The sequence below is a fragment of the Camelus bactrianus genome, chromosome 24, assembly GCF_048773025.1.
Source record: "Camelus bactrianus isolate YW-2024 breed Bactrian camel chromosome 24, ASM4877302v1, whole genome shotgun sequence".
Classification (NCBI taxonomy): domain Eukaryota; kingdom Metazoa; phylum Chordata; class Mammalia; order Artiodactyla; family Camelidae; genus Camelus; species Camelus bactrianus.
The window spans coordinates 7,588,399-7,606,942 of NC_133562.1; the positions used below are offsets into that span (position 1 = coordinate 7,588,399).

General features: G+C 35.5%; 1 protein-coding gene across 2 annotated transcripts in view; it reads right to left on the minus strand.

Annotated features, from left to right (window-relative positions):
• Positions 1-6,620: 6,620 nt before the first annotated feature.
• Positions 6,621-18,544, minus strand: part of ROCK1 (Rho associated coiled-coil containing protein kinase 1) — a 106,698-nt gene continuing 94,774 nt past the window's right edge. For both annotated transcript variants that reach the window (XM_045518883.2, XM_010958061.3), the window contains exons 28-33: positions 14,910-14,980; positions 14,616-14,704; positions 10,608-10,686; positions 10,184-10,445; positions 9,299-9,506; positions 6,621-8,101 (exon numbers count right to left, since the gene is read on the minus strand). In XM_045518883.2, coding sequence (XP_045374839.1) covers positions 8,098-8,101; positions 9,299-9,506; positions 10,184-10,445; positions 10,608-10,686; positions 14,616-14,704; positions 14,910-14,980 — 713 coding nt within the window. In that variant the 3' untranslated portion in view covers positions 6,621-8,097. The remainder of the gene's footprint in view (positions 8,102-9,298; positions 9,507-10,183; positions 10,446-10,607; positions 10,687-14,615; positions 14,705-14,909; positions 14,981-18,544) is intronic.

The following is an 18,544-nucleotide window of genomic DNA, read 5'->3' on the forward strand; positions in this document are numbered from 1 at the left end:
TGGTAATATCTTAACCTGCATGTTTATAAATAAATCAACAAGGTCTGTAAAATGTGGCCATATACCAGAAGGGTTTTTGGTTGGTGAACCAGCTACAGTTTATTCCTTGGAATGCCCCCTCCTCATCTGGCCAACAGAAACCAGACGCAACTTTAAAGTCTCTGTTTAATGCTAACTCATTCCTATACATTGAAAGCCTACTCCTATAATTACCCCTTTCTATCAAGTAGCATTACATTGGTAGCTGTTTGCTCCTCTTACTCAACAAGTATGTGTTGAGTGCAAGGTCCTAAGTGTAGAAGCTGTGGATACAAAGATGAATGAAAGTTTCCCCCGTAAGACAGAGAATCCACCAGGAATATTGCAATATGCACCCATTTAACTACATGGCTGTCTGAATTAAGAGCCCTTGGCTGTAAACAACAGAAACCCCAGAGACCGAAGTGATTGGTAATGTAGAGTGAACTGAAAGAATCCATAGGAAAGCCAGCGAACCAGGCACAGATAATGGATAGGAACCGAGGGACATGGGCAGCAGGGAACATACGTGAGGTCACGTTATAGAAACAGTATGGCCACTCCTGTCACCACCTCAATGAGAAATTTCTAATTTTGAATCTACCTCACTCCCTCAAGATTCCAGGTCCTCAGCAAAAATATAATTTACCAGTGACTAGGAAAGGAATGCCCGGCTCCACCTCCCACTTAGTCACGTTGGGGTATGGGGCAGGGGCTGCTGTAATAAATTATCAAAAATTTAGTAGCTTAAAACAACACAAACTTATCTTCTTACAGTTCTGGCAGACAGAAGCCCAAGTCCTTAACCTCAAAGGTTTGGTAAGACTGCATTCTTCTGGGAAGCTCTAGGGAAGAACCCAGTCCTTACCTTTCCCAGATGCTAGGGGCTGCCCACATTCCTGTTCTCATGGCATCACTCCAACCTTGACGTTCATCATCTCAGCTCCTCCTCTGGCTCTGAGCCTCTGCCTTCCTCTTTATAAGGACCCTTGCAGTTGCATTGGCTCCACCTGAATCATCCAGGATAATCTCATCTTAAAATCCTTAACCCAATCACACTGCAAAGGCCCTTTTGGCATATAAGGTAAGGTATTCACAGGTTTAGGAGATTAGGACATGGACGTCTTTGGAGGAGCATTACACGGTTGACCACAGGCTACCCTCCACTCCAAAAAAAAAAAAAAAAAACCCAGCAAATGTCCAATATACTTTCTTTTAGCATCTATAATTTTATTCCTATGTCTTTGTCCCTCTACTAAATTATAAACTCTTGGAGGGAAAAAGCTCAGCCTTAAATAATTTGGGAACAATTTGGAAATATATATTCATATTCAAATCACATATATGTGTAGATATATAGTGTTTTATATAATATGTATTTCTCCTATATATCTATGTATCTCCTGGAATAGTACTTTGCCTATAAAATGTGTTCAGTGTTTCCTAAATGAATTGCATAACCTAGTTTTGGTTTAACAGATGAGACAAATTATATTAGGGTGAATACTATGCTGCTGTAATAAAGATATCTAAAAATTCAATTGCTAAATAAACCTCATTACCTCCTCCTCCAAACAAAACAATAAAAAAATTAAAATTCAGTTGCTTAAAGATAGCAGCTTATGGAAGAGTGGAGGGAGAGCGATAGCTCTGCTTCATGAGGTCTTCACCAAAGACCAACATTCCTTCCTCTGCTACTTCCTAAAGCGATGCTTCTCAAAGTTTAATATGAATATGAATCACCTGGGATCTAGTTAAAATGAAGATTCTGATTGAGCAGATCTTGGATGAAGCCTAAGATACTAACAAGCTCTGGGGAAATCACCCTTTTGAGCAGCAAAGCCATCAGGAACCTATCTTTTTCTATTTGGTTGAAAATGGGTTGCAGGCTCACCTGAGTTTTTAGCTCACAGGAAAAAGAAATACAAGAAGGGAAAGTAGAGGGTAGCAACTTCCTTCTAAAAGCAAGAGAAAGGGGAGGGATGTGCACAAATCACTTCCATTCACATTTCAGTGGTGAAAATTATATGGACAAGTTGCTTGGAAGGCTGGGAAATGTACTCTCTAACACAGCAGAGGTATCCTAAATGTCCACTGACAGATGACTAGATGACTAGACTGGGATTTCAAAATTGTAGGATAAACAAGATTATACTGTATAGCACAGGGAAATATACACAAAACGTTATGGTAGCTCACAGAGAAAAAAATGTGACAATGAGTGTGTATATGTCCATGTATGACTGAAAAATTGTGCTGAACATTGGAATTTGACACAACATTGTAAAATGATTATAAATCAATAAAAAATGTTAAAAAAAAAGTTGTGGTGTGTGTATGCATATATCTGTGTGTGTGTGTGTGTGTGTGTGTGTGTGTGTGTGTGTGTGTGTGTGTGTGTGATGGAATACTACTGAGCCATAAAAAAGAATGAAAAATGCCATTTACAGCAACATGGATGGACCTGGAGATTGTCATACTAAGTGATGTAACCCAGAAAGAGAAAGAAAAATACCTTATGATATCACTTACATGTGGAATCTAAAAAATGCTACAAATGAACTTATTTACAAAACAGAAACATACTTACAGACATAGAAAACAAACTTATGATTCCCAAGGGGTAAAGGGGGTAGGGAGGGATAAATTGGGAGTTCGGGATTTGCACATACTAACCACTGTATATAAAATAGATAAACAACAGAGTTCTGCTGTATGGTGTGGGGAACTGTTTTCAGTATCTTGTGGTAGCCTGTCATGGAGAGGAATGTGAAAGGGAAAATATGTATATATAAGTCTGACTGAAACATTATGCTGTACACCAGAAATTGGCACAGCATTGTGCTTCAATGGAAAGAAGAAAACAAAATAAAATAAAATAAAATCTTGGTCCAAAACAATAAGACCACACACACAAATAACAAATGTTGGTAAGGATGTGGAGAAGAGGGAACCTTCATACATTGTTGGTAGGAATGTTAAGTTGGTGCAGTCACTGTAGTATGGAGGGTTCTCAAAAAACTAAAAATAGAACTACCATATGACTCAGCAGTTCCACTCCTGGGTATATATCCAAAAAAACCCCAAAAACACAAATTAAAAAAAATACATGCACCCTAATGTTCGTAGCAGTATTATTTACACTTGCCAAGATATGGAAGCAACCTAAGTGTCCATCAACAGATGGATAAAGAAGATGTGGTATGTATATATACAATGGACTACTACTCAGCCATAAAAAAGAACAAAATTTTGCCATAAATTTTGCCATTTGCAGGAACATGGATGGGCTTGGAAAGTATTATGCTAAGTAAAATAAGTCAGAGAGAGAAAGACAGGTACTGTACGGTATCACATATATGTGGAACCTAAAAAAATACAACAAACCAATGAATATAATAAAAAAGAAGCAGACTTATAGATACAGAGAACTACTGGTCACCAGTGGGGAGGGGGAAGGGGAGGGGCAATATGGGAGGGGGACCAGGAAGTACAAAGAATTGGGTGTAAGACAGGCTCAAAGATGTATGTACAACACAGGGAATATAGCTGATATTTTGCAATAACTTTAAATTGAAAATAACATTTAAAATTGTATAAAAAATAAAAAACAAATTGAAAAAAGGTGTATTTCTACACCTTATAAACTGCAATGTTTTCCCTGTCCCTTTAAGCAACTGCTTTTGTATCATTCATTGAACATTTAACATTTACTTCCTCTTTTACTTATGTGTATAGGAGATACATTTTATCTTTCTCTCTAGACCATAAATACTTCTTTGCACCACCTTCTTTGAGGATTAGAGAATTCAGGATTACATTATGCTCTGAAGCACTTTAATACTTTTAATTAGATCTCTAACTGTGTATCATCTGCACAGGTCTAGGCAGCGACTGAATCTATTTCGTCTGTCTCTGTGTCCTCGAGGCCTGGCACAGACCCCAGCATGGGACAGGCATCCTGTATACTTGCTAAATAACGGATTTTGAGGTGTTGATGATAGAATTCAGAGTAGACAGAAATTGAAGCCAGTGGGAAGCAGTTAGGGGCAGGAACGTTTCAGAGAGGCAGGAAAAGCAAAACATCAAAGCAATCAAATTCATTAATTCAACAATTATTCATTGATTGTCAACCGAGGGATTCTGCATTGTAGGAGCTCACAGTCCATCCAGAAATGGTGTAAGTATATATTTAAACCACTTTATTGAGGTATGACTGACATAGGAAAAGCTTTACATTTTTAATGTACACAACTTGAGTTTGGAGGTAAGTATACGTATGTGAAACCATCACCGCAATCAAAGACATAAATGCCATAAACATATCCTATCACCTCCAAAGGATTCCTCCACCCTACTTAATGATTGTCATAAGATATAGCATAAAATCTACTGTCTTAGCAAAACTTTAAGTATATGATAGAATATGATTAACTACAGGCACCACTGATCTCTAGGACTTAGCTTGTGTAACTGAAACTTTGTGCCCTTTGACCAACATCTCCCCACTTCCTCCCCTCCGGGGGCCCTGCCCACCCGTTACCAGTTACTCTCTGCTTCTATGAGGTTGACTGTTTTTCAGTGTCTGGCTTACTTCTTCCAGCACAATGTCCTCCAGGTTCATCCACTGTTACAAATGGCAGGATTTCCTTCTTTTTCATGGCTGAACATAAAAAGCGCTAACTATGAAAGAGATCAGTAAATTTCACTTCACTAAATATCAGACTTTTGCTCATTAAATGATACGATAAAGTAACAAAGTAAGTAAAGTAGACAAAGCATACTATGCCATTCACAAAAAACTAATTTTTAAAGACATTGTCTTTATTCATCCTACTAGCTGAAAGCTGTTTCCCTTCGGAGCAGAAAGAATTGTCAAGTGTTAGAAAATTAAAAATAAAAATTGAAAAGCTCAAACTAGCAACCCAGTAAGAATCAACAAACTAATATTTGTGAATACTATATTTAATTATTATACAATTGCAGTGATATTAAAAAAAAAAACACCTTATCAAGTAATTAAGAGTTTGCCATTTAAAAATTCTTCCACTTATTGATATTTCTTTAAACGAAGGACAGGTTATTTTGAGCTGTCCCAAGTGAGGACAAGGGACCCATGGTTGTTTTGAGCCTGTAAACAATTACAGTGGCTGTGTTCTTTCTAGTTCTTTCTGTGTTCTCTCTCCACCCAGGCTTTCAGGAGTGGTGGGTGGGCAGTCTTGATCCTGAATCTCCATTCCACACTGTCTTCCTGTAATAAAGAGGATTGAAAGCTAAAAGCTACATTTCTCAGACTTCCTTACAGCTAGAATTCTGAAAGTGATTCAGTTTTGGCTGAGCATACGCACCCACAGAAGGCAGAAGTGAGGGAGGGTGTGTGGATGCCAGCAGACAGGGAGGGTCATGAAAAGGATTTTTCGGAGGCACTGATGACAGAGACCCAGGTGTTCAGACACAAGGCTGGTAAGTGGTGAGAGGAATGGTACAGAGCACACCACGTGGTGTGGGATGTAACAGGCGTGGCAGAGCATCGCAGAGAATCGGCAGTGGTGCAGCTTCCTGATCCTCACACTCTCCTCATCCTGGCCCTGCCAGTTACTTTGGCATTGAGTGGTTTCCTGAACTTAGAATAGAAGCAGCTCTCTTGCTTGACCTGGTTTTGCAATGTGGCAAACTGAAAACTCTGTCAGCTCTCAGCAATTCTAGGCTTAATATTTTGTTTTAAAAAAAATCCTCTCTTGCTCAAAACATTAGAATTAACTGTTCTCTGCACTTGACCTTAATATAGTAAACCTTATTAGGTAATGTACACATTAGGACCTTAGTTCTGAGAAGGTAGTAAGGACACTGTCCAGAACTGTGAAGGGTCTGAGGATTTACCCTACTTGCAAGCTACAAGTTAGCTTGTCACAGTTCCATGGATCCTCGTAGAAGACATGAGACTCCTGGATCAGAGTCAAATGACTTTAGACTAACAGCACAGCAAGCAGCATGAGCTACCCGTTCCCATCAGTTCCCCTGCCCTCCGCGTCCCGCGGGGGTGACGGAGAGTAGTCCCGGTGGGTGTGAGCATGCACAGGTTTGCATCACAGCTGAGGAACCCAAAGTTAAGGGCACCCGAATCTTTTATGAGTTCAATCAAATCTGTCCAACTTCTGCCCTGGAGAAAGACAGTTTCTTTATTATACGACAGTAAACAAACCTGCTGCCTTCCTCTCAAGGGAAACACAGTATCTTTCAAGGCTGTTCACTACACAGATCTCCTTGAAAAAGACAGTCTGGAACAAAGGCTGTCAGAGCCTCTGCTCTCAAGACATGAGAAATGCAAGAGACCCACCGAGAACTGTTTCCCAACAGACATTAGCCAACTTCTCACTTCAACTGTAACCACTCTTATTTTAGAGCCAAAGCATGTTTTTTTATCTTTTAAAAATTCACTTTAGTCATGAAATTTAACAAACATTTGTATACAGTCAGAGACTAATTTATAGCATGGTTTCTATTCATCTTAGCCGTGAGAAAACACCATAGCAAACATTATTAAAGGTATCCATCCATAAATTATTTTTATTTCTCATTAAATGAGCACAGAGTCATTAGCATATTAATAACAGATATGTTTATTATTACATATCCATCAGTGCGGCTCTCAATACCACTTGAAACATGCATATCATCCTAGAGACGAATCAGTTTTCCAGTGCTTCTTATCTGATACACATTACTGCAAAGCCATTATAAATTACTGAGGAGGTATTTGGTTAAAAAAATAAACAATAAATCATACTGCCCATATGAATCAACCCTTGTTACTGAACAAGAGTTTAACAGTATTTATCTGATAATCCTATGTTAACTGGAAAACATCACAGATGTATTGCCATAATTTTCTTTTACATTGGTGCAAACTTTTACATATTTTGCAGTTTTATAAAGTCAATCACTATTTTAGCAGGTAGCTTGATGCAAAGATTGTACTCAATTTATGGAAGTCCAACAAACCACTAAATATTTTAAATTAAACCAATTCTCAATGAAAAACCCACTGACACATAATTTTTTGAAAATACGTTTTTTGAAATTTCTATATTTAGTCATGGCAGTAAAATAATCCTCTCAAATTAAGGCACTAAAAGGGCAATGCAACTCCCATTGAAAGTGTTCTAAGAATAATTTACATTTCAAACAGTGCATACATTTCTTATATGTTTGTTAACTTAATGTCTTTATCACTTAAAACCACAAAGAAACACATCATATAATTACAGAAATGATGTACCCCACAAAAATGCTTTTAAACTTGGTTCTTCTGTACAGTTAGTTCCTAATGTCTCTAGTAGTAAAATAACTCAATATGGCTTGGCAAAAATGCATAGATTAAATGTAACTTTTTTTTTTTTGCCTTCTCCCATTCCCCAATCTACAAACTTGCTGAAACACATACAGTATTTTGTAAAGCATAATGTAAGATATTTATTTTCCATCAAGTCCACTATGGGCGATCAACAGTAAGGCTTTTAAATTCTACAGTGAGGGCACTGAAGTCAAGTGATGTCACTGCTTTCTTAAAATAGTTTTGTATAGTCTTGCAAGAGCACAAAAACTGAAGTCATTAAAAAAAAATTTTCAGTTGTCTCATTTTGAGATATTTTCTTTACTCCTTCCACAAGCCGATCTTGACAGCGACGGCCACTCCACTTGAAAGTGGAAGTCCTTTCCCCTCACTCGTATGAGGAAAACCATGTTCTATCATGATTGACAGGCGTTTTAGAAATTCAAAAAGGCAGCACCTTTTTAAAAAAATATATCTAGCTAAGCTTTCCCCCAATTGTACTTGCATTACACAGTAATAATTAATCTAATCTACCTGTAGGCAAACCCGCAATAAAAAACAAAACAAAACAAAACACAACTCTCAGTGTGCTTTTGTGCCAAAGCAAGGACAGAACAACAGCAGTCTTAGCCCTGAAGCCCGTGATACTTGTGTCAAAGGAACAGCCTGTCTGCTCTGCATGGTTAAAGAAGCCTGCTTTATCAGGTAGCATCCCACACAATTCCACACGGCACTAAGTCACATGGTTAACTGTTGAGGGAAAAAAAGACAAAATTTAAGAAGCACACCCAATTTAATATTATAAAAAACAAAAATTGGAAGAAAAGGTAAATATATATTATCCTTATATATAATAATTAACACAAAATTTGGAAAACAGGAAAAATACAGTATTATCTCCTTTTTGCTTCTACTTTATATTTCAAACACATCCCCCCCCCACAAAGCTATAATCCAACTTTAAGTATTGTACATCCAGTTTTTATCCTATACAGGAGAGGGCTGATATAGGATTCTGACAAAGAAGTCAGGAGTGAGGCAATAATGCATGGGAATAGTATGGCAGCTGAGGAAGACAGGAGGAGAAATGGATATGAGTCATTTCCAAGAATGAGATTTGGTTACTGACAACATGGAATGAAGAAACGGGATAAACTCAAAGCCTGCTTGGACGGCTTGCGTGACATTAACAGAGACAGATCAGCATTAGGTCTCAGTTTCTAGATACAAACGTTCCCCTTAATATAGGGATTATGCTCTAGGGAAAGCTGGGCTTTGGTACAGGAGAGAAAACACAGGTGTTAGAAACGGATGGAAATTGCTTTCAACCTGACTGTGCCACTAAGTTGGCTATGTGATCTTGTGTAAGTTGCTTAATTTCTCCGAACCCCATTTATTCATGTGTTAAGTGAGAACTTAATGAGATATCATAACCTCTCCTCAAGAAAGGGTTTAATTATGTCCTGTAATTGCTTACTTTAGCACACAAATATTGCGGAAAAATTTCCAACAAAATCAGCTAAATTCCCCTCCCCCTATGAAAAAAGGGATACTTAACTGGGAAGTTTATTATACTGACACCACCAAATAGTTTTGATTAAAAAAACAAATCTATGCCAATATAGTTAAAAATAAAATGAGCAAAGTTTTGTATAAATCTATTTACATTAAAAAGGGAGTAAATTACAGTTTTTTAAAACACTAAGTTCTAAATATGTATCATGTATACCACAACCAATGACAATAAAACTTGACATGGAACTAAATAAATACAACATTTACAAATATAATTACCTTCTAACAGGAATCACTTAAACTAATTTGTAAAGTCATTTCAATAAATACCTAGTTACAAATGATGCCTTTTATGGGGAAAAGAACAATTAGATTTTGGATTTTAATAGCTATTATCCAATATGTTAAAAACATTAACATTTCAATCCTTACCTAGGTTTTCCAGATGTATTTTTGACCACTTTCCGGAAGGACTGATTTGCAGCGGATCTCGTGGAAAGTGTTCGAGGGGATGCGCGGACAAAACCAGATGGTGGATTCTTAGGTATCTTCTTTACTAAATGAGTTACCCACTTTTTTTGTTCATCCTGAGAACATGCCAATAGCAGCATATCTCTTGCTGATGTTACATCATAACTTACTATGTTAAGAAAGAAAACCACAATTAAAGTCATAGAAAATCTGCAGGAATCCTATCCTTCGTTCTTACAATTTTGAAAGATTTATTATGCTTAATTAAGCTTGGAAAAGATAATTTCTTCTTAATTTAATTAAGTTGGAAAATTTTAAAAGAAAACATTAGTCATAAACTAATACCAAATACCAAAGAAGTAAAATCAGAAATACAAAAACAAATTGCAAAAGTGAAACAAATAAACGTATCTATAGAACACAAGTTTTTTACCTTAAAATAGCTATAGGTCTTTATTATTTCTCTCAAGCTAAACTAGAGGACTTTGTCTATGATATGGCATGCCAGTCCAAACAGTGAAACCCAGACAGAAAGAAAATAAGCAGGAGGTGAAGACTCACGGGGGAGATAGAGTGAAACGCACCTACAGCCCTTCTCTCCAATTTAGGATTTCTTAGTGGTATGTCTTCTGCAATGGGGTGACTCTCTTTAAAAACATTATGATCAAAGATAAATCTGTAGTTGTGAAATGACAGCTGCACGTTGCACCACCAGGGCCAAAATATTTTTTCTTATGTTACATTATCTCTTTTCAGTTTGGTATAGAGTGCTACACTTGCAGAAGATATTTCACTGAGACAATTCTCTAGTTTGTTAAAAGTTGTAAAAATAATTTTCATGCTCACCTTTACACGGAGAAATTAAGTCCTCCTTCTTATCTATGTGATCTCTGTGGCACTTAACGTGGCATCTTCGACATTCTAGGGCAGGGGGTGGCTTAAAAACATGCCAGAGAGGTTTGGCACAGGCCTCACAGTTGGCAGGAAAGTGGTAGAGTGTAGGAATGAACTCATGGCCTTTGTGGTTTTGAAAATTAGTTTTTTCAGCTTGTTGTACTGGTTCCATCTCTACATCTTTTCTACATTCACCTTCATTTGCATATAGTATCTACATTCAGGAATGGTAAATGGAAAAAGATACAACAAGGGTCTTAATCTGTACACACAAGTTTCAAATGTATAATAGCATTGGTGTATTTACATTTACTTTGCAAAATACACTTAGTACTTAGGTAAAGGATCTTCTAAAATTGTAATTTCAGATTTTTACCTGGAATATTTTAGGAATTTCTTCAGTTTCAGCTCTGTACACATCTCCCTGGGTTACAGGTCGAACATGAAACAATTTACTAAAACGAAGATAAATGTGATGTAGGCCATTATAAAAACTCATTTACATCAAAATACATAAACAGGTATTTCACTAAAGAGGACACACAGGCAGCAAATAAGCACATGAAAAGATTAGTCATTAGAGAAATGCTAATTAAAATCATAATAAGTAACACTATATACCTATCAAAATTTTAAGAATAAAAATAGTAGTAACACCAAATGCTGATGATGATGCAGAGAAACTAACCACTCATGTAATTGTGGTAGAAATGTAAAATTGCAGAGCCACTCTGGAAGAGGATGGCAATTTCTCACATGAAACTTTCTATATGAAAACCTGTATATGAATATTCACAGCAACTTTATTTTAATAGCTCCAAGCTGGAAAAAACCCAAATGAATGGTTAAATAAACTGTGGTACATTCATAAGATGGAATACTACTCAACAATGAAAAGAAACTACAACCTGGATGGACTTCAAGGGAATTACCCTGAGTGAAAAATGCAGATCCCAAAAGTTATATACTATTTTATTCCACTTATATAACATCCTTGAAATGACAAAATTATACAGGTGGAGAAGAGATTAGTGGTTGCCAGGGACTGGGGTGGGGGTGTGTATAAAGGGTACCTCCTATGGCTATGAGAGGCCAGTATGAGGGATTGTCGTGATGGAATTATTCTGTATTTTAACTTGGTGGCATTCATACGAATCTATACATGCGGTAAAGGCAGACAGGTTGGAAAAGAAGAAGTAAAACTATCATTATTTGAAGATGACATGATTGTATATGTAGAAAAGGAATACACACACACACACACACACACACACACACACAAAATCCCTCTAAAACTAGTAAGTGAGGAGCAAGATGAGGATTCAAGGTCAACATATAAAAATAAATAGTGTTGGAATAACCAGATATCCACATGAAAAGAAAACAAAACAAATCCAAAAAACCCTAACCTCACCCACTACTTCTTACCAAGTATAAAAATAAACGACATCAATCAGAACTCAAATATAGAACCTAGAAAAAAAGCTCCTGGGAGAAAATACAGAACACCTTCACAATTTGGGGGCAGGTAAAAATGTCTTGGACAGACTACACAAGAGGCAATAATCCATTCTAAAAAGTGGTAAATTGGTAAATTGGTTCCCATTAAAAGACACCATGGAGAGAGAAGGTATAGCTCAGTGGCAGAGTGCATGCTTAGCATGCACAAGGTCCTGGGTTCAATCCTCAGTATCTTCATTAAAGATAAATAAATAAGAAAATAAAAACCTAATTACCTCCCCTACCCAAAGGAAAAAAAAAAAAAGACACTATAAAGAAAATGAACTGGCAAACCACAGATTGGGAAATATTTCCACTACATATTCCTGACATAGGACTCAAATCCAGAATATGTACAGAACTTCTTAAAAAAAAAAAAAAAAAAGCAACCCAATTTAAAAATAGGAAAAAGACTTAGAGACACATAAGATATACGAATGACCAATAAACACATGAAAAGATTCTTGGCATCATTAGTCATAAAGAAAATATAAATTAAAACTGGACAGCAGCATGTAAAACAATGAAGCTAGAACACTCCTTTACACCATATACAAAAATCAACTCAAAATGGATTAAAGACTTAAACATAAGACAAGATACAATAAACCTCCTAGAGGAAAACATAGGCAAAACATTATCTGACATACGTCTCAAAAATTTTCTCCTAGAAGAAATAAAAGCAAGAATAAACAAATGGGACCTAATGAAACTTACAAGCTTCTGTACAGCAAAGGAAACCAGAAATAAAACAAGAAGAAAACCTACGGAATGGGAGAAAATTTTTGCAAGTGAAACCGACAAAGGCTTGATCTCCAGAATATATAAGCAGCTCATACGACTCAATAAGAAAAAAATAAACAACCCAATCCAAAAATGGGCAGAAGACCTAAACAAGCAATTCTCCAAGGAAGACATACAAATGATCAAAAAGCACATGAAAAAATGCTCAATATCACTAATTATCAGAGAAATGCAAATCAAAACTACAATGAGGTATCACCTCACACCAGTCAGAATGGCTGTCATTCAAAAATCCACAAATGACAAATGCTGGAGAGGCTGTGGAGAAAGGGGAACCCTCCTACACTGCTGGTGGGAATGCAGTTTGGTGCAGCCACTATGGAAAACAGTGTGGAGATTCCTCAAAAGACTAGGAATAGACTTACCATATGACCCAGCAATCCCACTTCTGGGCTTGTATCCAGAAGGAACCCTACTTCACGATGACACCTGCACCCCAATGTTCATAGCAGCACTATTTACAATAGCCAAAACATGGAAACAGCCTAAATGTCCATCAACAGGTGACTGGATAAAGAAGATGTGGTATATTTATACAATGGAATACTACTCAGCCATAAAAACCGACAACATAATGCCATTTGCAGCAACATGGATGCTCCTGGAGAATGTCATTCTAAGTGAAGTAAGCCAGAAAGAGAAAGAAAAATACCATATGAGATCGCTCATATGTGGAATCTAAAAAACAAAAACAAAAACAAACAAACAAACAAAAACAAAGCGTAAATAAAGGACAGAAATAGACTCACAGACAGAGAATACAGACTTGTGGTTACCAGGGGGGTGGAGGGTGGGAAGGGATAGACTGGGATTTCAAAATTGTAGAACAGACTACACTGTATAGCACAGGGAAATATACACAAAATGTTATGATAACTCACAGAGAAAAAAATGTGACAATGAGTGTGTATATGTCCATGAATAACTGAAAAATTGTGCTGAACACTGGAATTTGACACAACATTGTAAAATGATTATAAATCAATAAAAAATGTTAAAAAAAAAAGAAAATATAAATTAAAACAAGATAGCATTTCACATCCAATAGAACAGCTAAAAATCAGACTCAGAACACCAACTGTTGGTAGATGTGAATCAACTGAAACTAATATATTGGTCGTGAGTATAAAATAGCATAACCATTTTTGAGAACTGTTTGGTAGATTTATTTAAAGGTTAAATAAGGATTTACTCTATGACCCAGTATTCTACTCCTAGTTATTTACCCATGAGAAATGAAAACTGAAGTCCACAAAAGTATGTTGAAAGCAGTCTTATTTACAGCAGACCAAAACTGGAAGCAACCCAAATGCCCATCAACAAAAGAATGGATAAACAAATTGAGATATATTCATTCAATGGAATATTACTCAGCAATAAAAAGAACAGACAATCTATAGACATAGCAAAATACTACGCTAAGTGAAAGAAGTCAGGCACAAAAGAATACATACTACAGAATTCCACTAATATGTGGTTCAAGGATAGTCAAAAATAAATCTCAGTATTAGAATTCAGATAATCTTTTTTCCCCCCAGAGGAAGCTCAAGTGAGCTTTTCAGGGTGACAGAAATGTTCTTTATATTGTATTGGGTGGTGACTAAATGGATGCTTACAACTGTCAAAAGTCACTGTACAGAACACTAAAGACGAATGCATTTTATTGTATGAAAATTGCATCTCAATAAAAAGGTAAAACAACAACAGTAACAATAAGAAACTCTTGCCAATGTAAAACGTATTTAATTTAGTTGAAAGATGTCTTTCTTGTTAATGTTTATTTATTTCCTAACAATAACTACATAATCATATACTTTTTGAAATGCTCTTTAAACTTAAAACCAATAAACACTTGAAGTCTGAAAAACAGTGTCTTTAGAATGCACCAATCAGGTATGCAAATTTTCCCTCTCACATTTTGCTAAAGATTTAATACTTAAGTTATTATTTAAATTTGTTAAGAAAAGGAAAAGTGTTACTGTTTAAATAACAAAATATAAACTAAATGGTACGTCTAAAAACAATTGATTATCGTAAGTTAACATTCAACAGACATAAAATTCAAGAAAAGGCAACTTACTCAATGTCCAACACCATAGATGGATTGGATTGTTCCTTATCTTGTTCATCATTATAGAACAAGATTTTTTTGCTGCTTACCACAACATACTGAAATGAGAAAAAAGCGAGAAGAGATATAAAAGCAAAACTAACTTGGTTTGAAGTGATAAGCATAACATTTGCCATTTATGTCCAGAATGTATTATATTACTCTAAAAATGATGCCAATAATAGAGCAGTTAATACAAGTTCTATGCTTCAAAAATAAAATATATAACAAAATATTAATTAGAAAAAATGAGGCATATGGTACCTGTTTCTTCCAGCCATATCGTTTAATATTTCCTCTATTTGGTATTGAAAGCCAACCTTCAATTCTTGATTCTAGGAGAAAAAGAATTTAAAGTATTCAGTCTAAACCTGTCAGGAGGAAAAGCTATTACAAGTTGTCTGACAGCATGCAGCAACAGGCATTTGAACACAGCTAAATGAAAAAGTGCTATAATTTGCTCTTTCATGCTTCAATCACACATATCAACTTTAATGGCCATACAAATATTGCAGAAAAAAACTCCAAGCCACTTTTCCCATAAAATTAACATTTAGTACTCAATTATAAAAGTATGAAGTAACAATACCCTTAACAGCCAGGCAAGACTGGAATGGACTGCAGCTTAAATGGGATATGATATAGAAGACTTTAAATACCATTTAACATTCATGTAAAAGTACTTAGCAAAAAAAAAAAAAAAAATGCAGCAAGTGGAACAAATCAGAGCCATGATTTACACAAGAAAGAGCAAGCAAAAGTACGGAAGTGTCCTATTACTCACAGAAGATAAGAATAGAAGATAAATAAATAAGGAATGCAGGCAGAATCAACTAGACATAAAGAATAAGAGACAAGCATTTTATTTGTTTTCTCAGTACAATATTCTGATAAACTTTTCGGTAAAACACCCAAAACAATGTCAATAAAAGTGTCCAAAACTGGTTGGGGAGGGGTCCTTAATTCTAACGGTAAATCCAATTACAATTCATATCAAACTAAAGAGTTTTTTTTCCAAGAGAAACTTGTTATTAAGCTTGTAGTATCAGAATTTAATAAACAATAAAAGAACACAGAATTCAGTTGGTCAACTGCTAATATTTTACCAGTTTGTACATACCAGAAATTCTTTGACTAATTCAATCAAGACATTTTATAATTATTATTGTTACTAAGTATAATTAATGTTTATTAAAAATATCTAGGGGAAAAAGATGATTCCATTTAGAAATGACCATTTTATATTAGGTTAGAGATAAGAACATTTGTTTTTTAGATCTATCTTCTTTTAGATCTCTTTTCTGTGTTTTTTGAAACACACAAAAGAGAAAAATAACCAACTATAAGGAACAATCCTATAATGTGACAGATTATCTCTAGCTCAAATGATGACTCCAGTGGGACTACATACTGCCCTCCTCCACACTACTTAAAAATTATAAAACAGTTCAGTCTTACAGTAATGGTAAGAACAGGTAACATTTACTAAACATTTATTATTTGCCAAATGCTTTACCACTAATATCTCATATATAATCTACGTCTAATCTCATGAACACCGGATATTACTTCCCTAGGAATATACGATAAGGTAGGTTCTACTGCCATCCGCCACTTACAAGTGAAAAGACTAAGGCTCAGAGAGGTGAAGTGACCTGGCCGAGGTTAATCAGCAACTGTCAAAGCTCTTGGGTTCACCCAGGAGAGCTGTCTGATTTCTGAATTCAAATACCTGGAGCACAATGCTATTCTGTCCTTAAACAAGCTTTGCAGTTAACTGAATCAGGAGTAATGTTTTTGTTCCAGCTTCTTCCATGTCCCTAATGTTGTTTGTTTTTCGTTATTCCCCTTCATCTAAATTATAGTTGTTAAAGTGAAACAATGAGAAACTTCAGCTCGAAATGATCCCTTTCTTCTTCCAAATTCTTTCCTAGCTGCCCTTATTCAGTTCATTTAAAACTAATTTGTTCCATTAGGTAGTTCCTTGGTAAGTTTTGTGAGCACGAAGGACCATTTACTCACACTTTTATTTTAATAAACCCCACGGTATCTGACACACAGAATAGGTACTTGATAAATCTCTATTTATTATTTTACCATTTTGCGTTTTTCTGAATTAGCCAATTAAAGTCAACCTCTGTAAACAATAGTTGTAATTTAAAAACCAAAGGCTGTTTTATATTAAATAACATACAGAAGGTTGCTGATCATTCACAAATATTCTATCTTAGACAAAAGCAAAACAGTTATTCCTAGGAAAAATTCCCTTCATTGTCCCAAAAATAGTAGCTCTTACTCTTAAGTCAATTAATACCAGTAATTTCTCACTAAAAATAAAAGATGTCAAACTACTGAAATCTTGACATTTATACAAAACTGTGTATGCCAAAATATCTCTTCCCCCACCCCAAGTTATTTCTCTGTCAGAGTGAATGCCGGAAATATTTTAAGCTTTCTGGCTCTAGGTTTGGATTAACTTGTCAGGGTTTTCTTTGAATATATTAAATGAAACATATTTTCAATGAATTGTTGCATGTTATGATTTTACACTGTCATTTCAGTATCCCTAGAGAAATTTTATACCTCAAAGGCATTTTATCAAATAAGTCCAATTTTATATTTGCTCTAATTTAAATTAATGAAGAAATCAGGAACTCAAAAAAAGTGCTCAAGATATGTGAAAGTTTTTGCTAATTTAAAACAATAATGTTATAGGAGAGAATTTTAGTCTTTCCTTCTGGTGAATTCCCCTCAGAGAAGCAGGTAAACTAAGCTCAGTGATGCAGATAATCCATAAGAGATAATAAATATTGGGGGGAGGGTACAGCTCAATGGCAGAGCGCATGCTTAGCTTGAATGAGGTCCTGGGTTCAATCCCCAGTACCACCACCAAAAAAAAAGAAAATGACTATTAATGAGTGCAGATAACCAAGTGTTCCTTATATTTTATCTAATTTTACGTTCTTTTTAGTTTCTTAGGTCAGTAATTTCAAAAGAAGGGGGGAAAAAAAAACCAAGGAAGGAGAGCCAGTCATCAAGTTAGTCTTTTCATCATCTAGGCAATAGGCAACCTTAAACCTTTATGTTCACACAGTGTGCTAAGGCCACAGAACCAAACAGGATGAAGACATAAGAGAATGAAAGTGATTTTAAGAACTTCAAAAGTTTATAAGTCACAGAAGGCTCAACAATTTTTTCTAAGCTTTTTAGAATTGGGAAACTTAGAGGAGATTTAACCTAGTTAATGACAAGATGCCAGCTGAGAGGACTACAGAGGCTGAGCTCCAGAGAAACAAGATAATTAAATGAGAATCTGATATGAATGATGGAATCTAAGAGAAATAATGAAAGTCATATTATCAGTTTATCCATCTGACTACTTAAGAAAATCCCATCACACTGAACTAAAAGTATGATCTCTATTTGAAAAGGTCTTTATTTTAACTATTTAACTATTCAAAGTCCTCTCTTTAAATCTGTAGTTTAAATTCATTTATTAATTTCCCAAACTGAGTAAAATAGTCACTTTCAAAAAAATCTTTCAGGCACTTAAATGATTTGTAATTCTCAAATTCAGAATGAATACCAAAATTCTTTACAATTCTTCACAGATATGACTACAAAACCTTAACTTTATTTGCCAGGTAACTAGTAGATAGTAGACTTAGTACAGAATTTCACTTTACCAGCAAAATATCTGACACAGAGGTAAAGTAACATTGATAAAGATTATCCATTAATTTCCACCTGCAATATGAAAGTCAGTCTTTGATATGAAAAGATTCAGCACCGTAGAAACCTTCATAAAGCTTCAAGACTGAAAACACAGTAATAGAGAAAGAGATACCTAACTGGTCTCCTTTTATAGCAATGAAGGATGGCCACCAGCACCTTTTCTT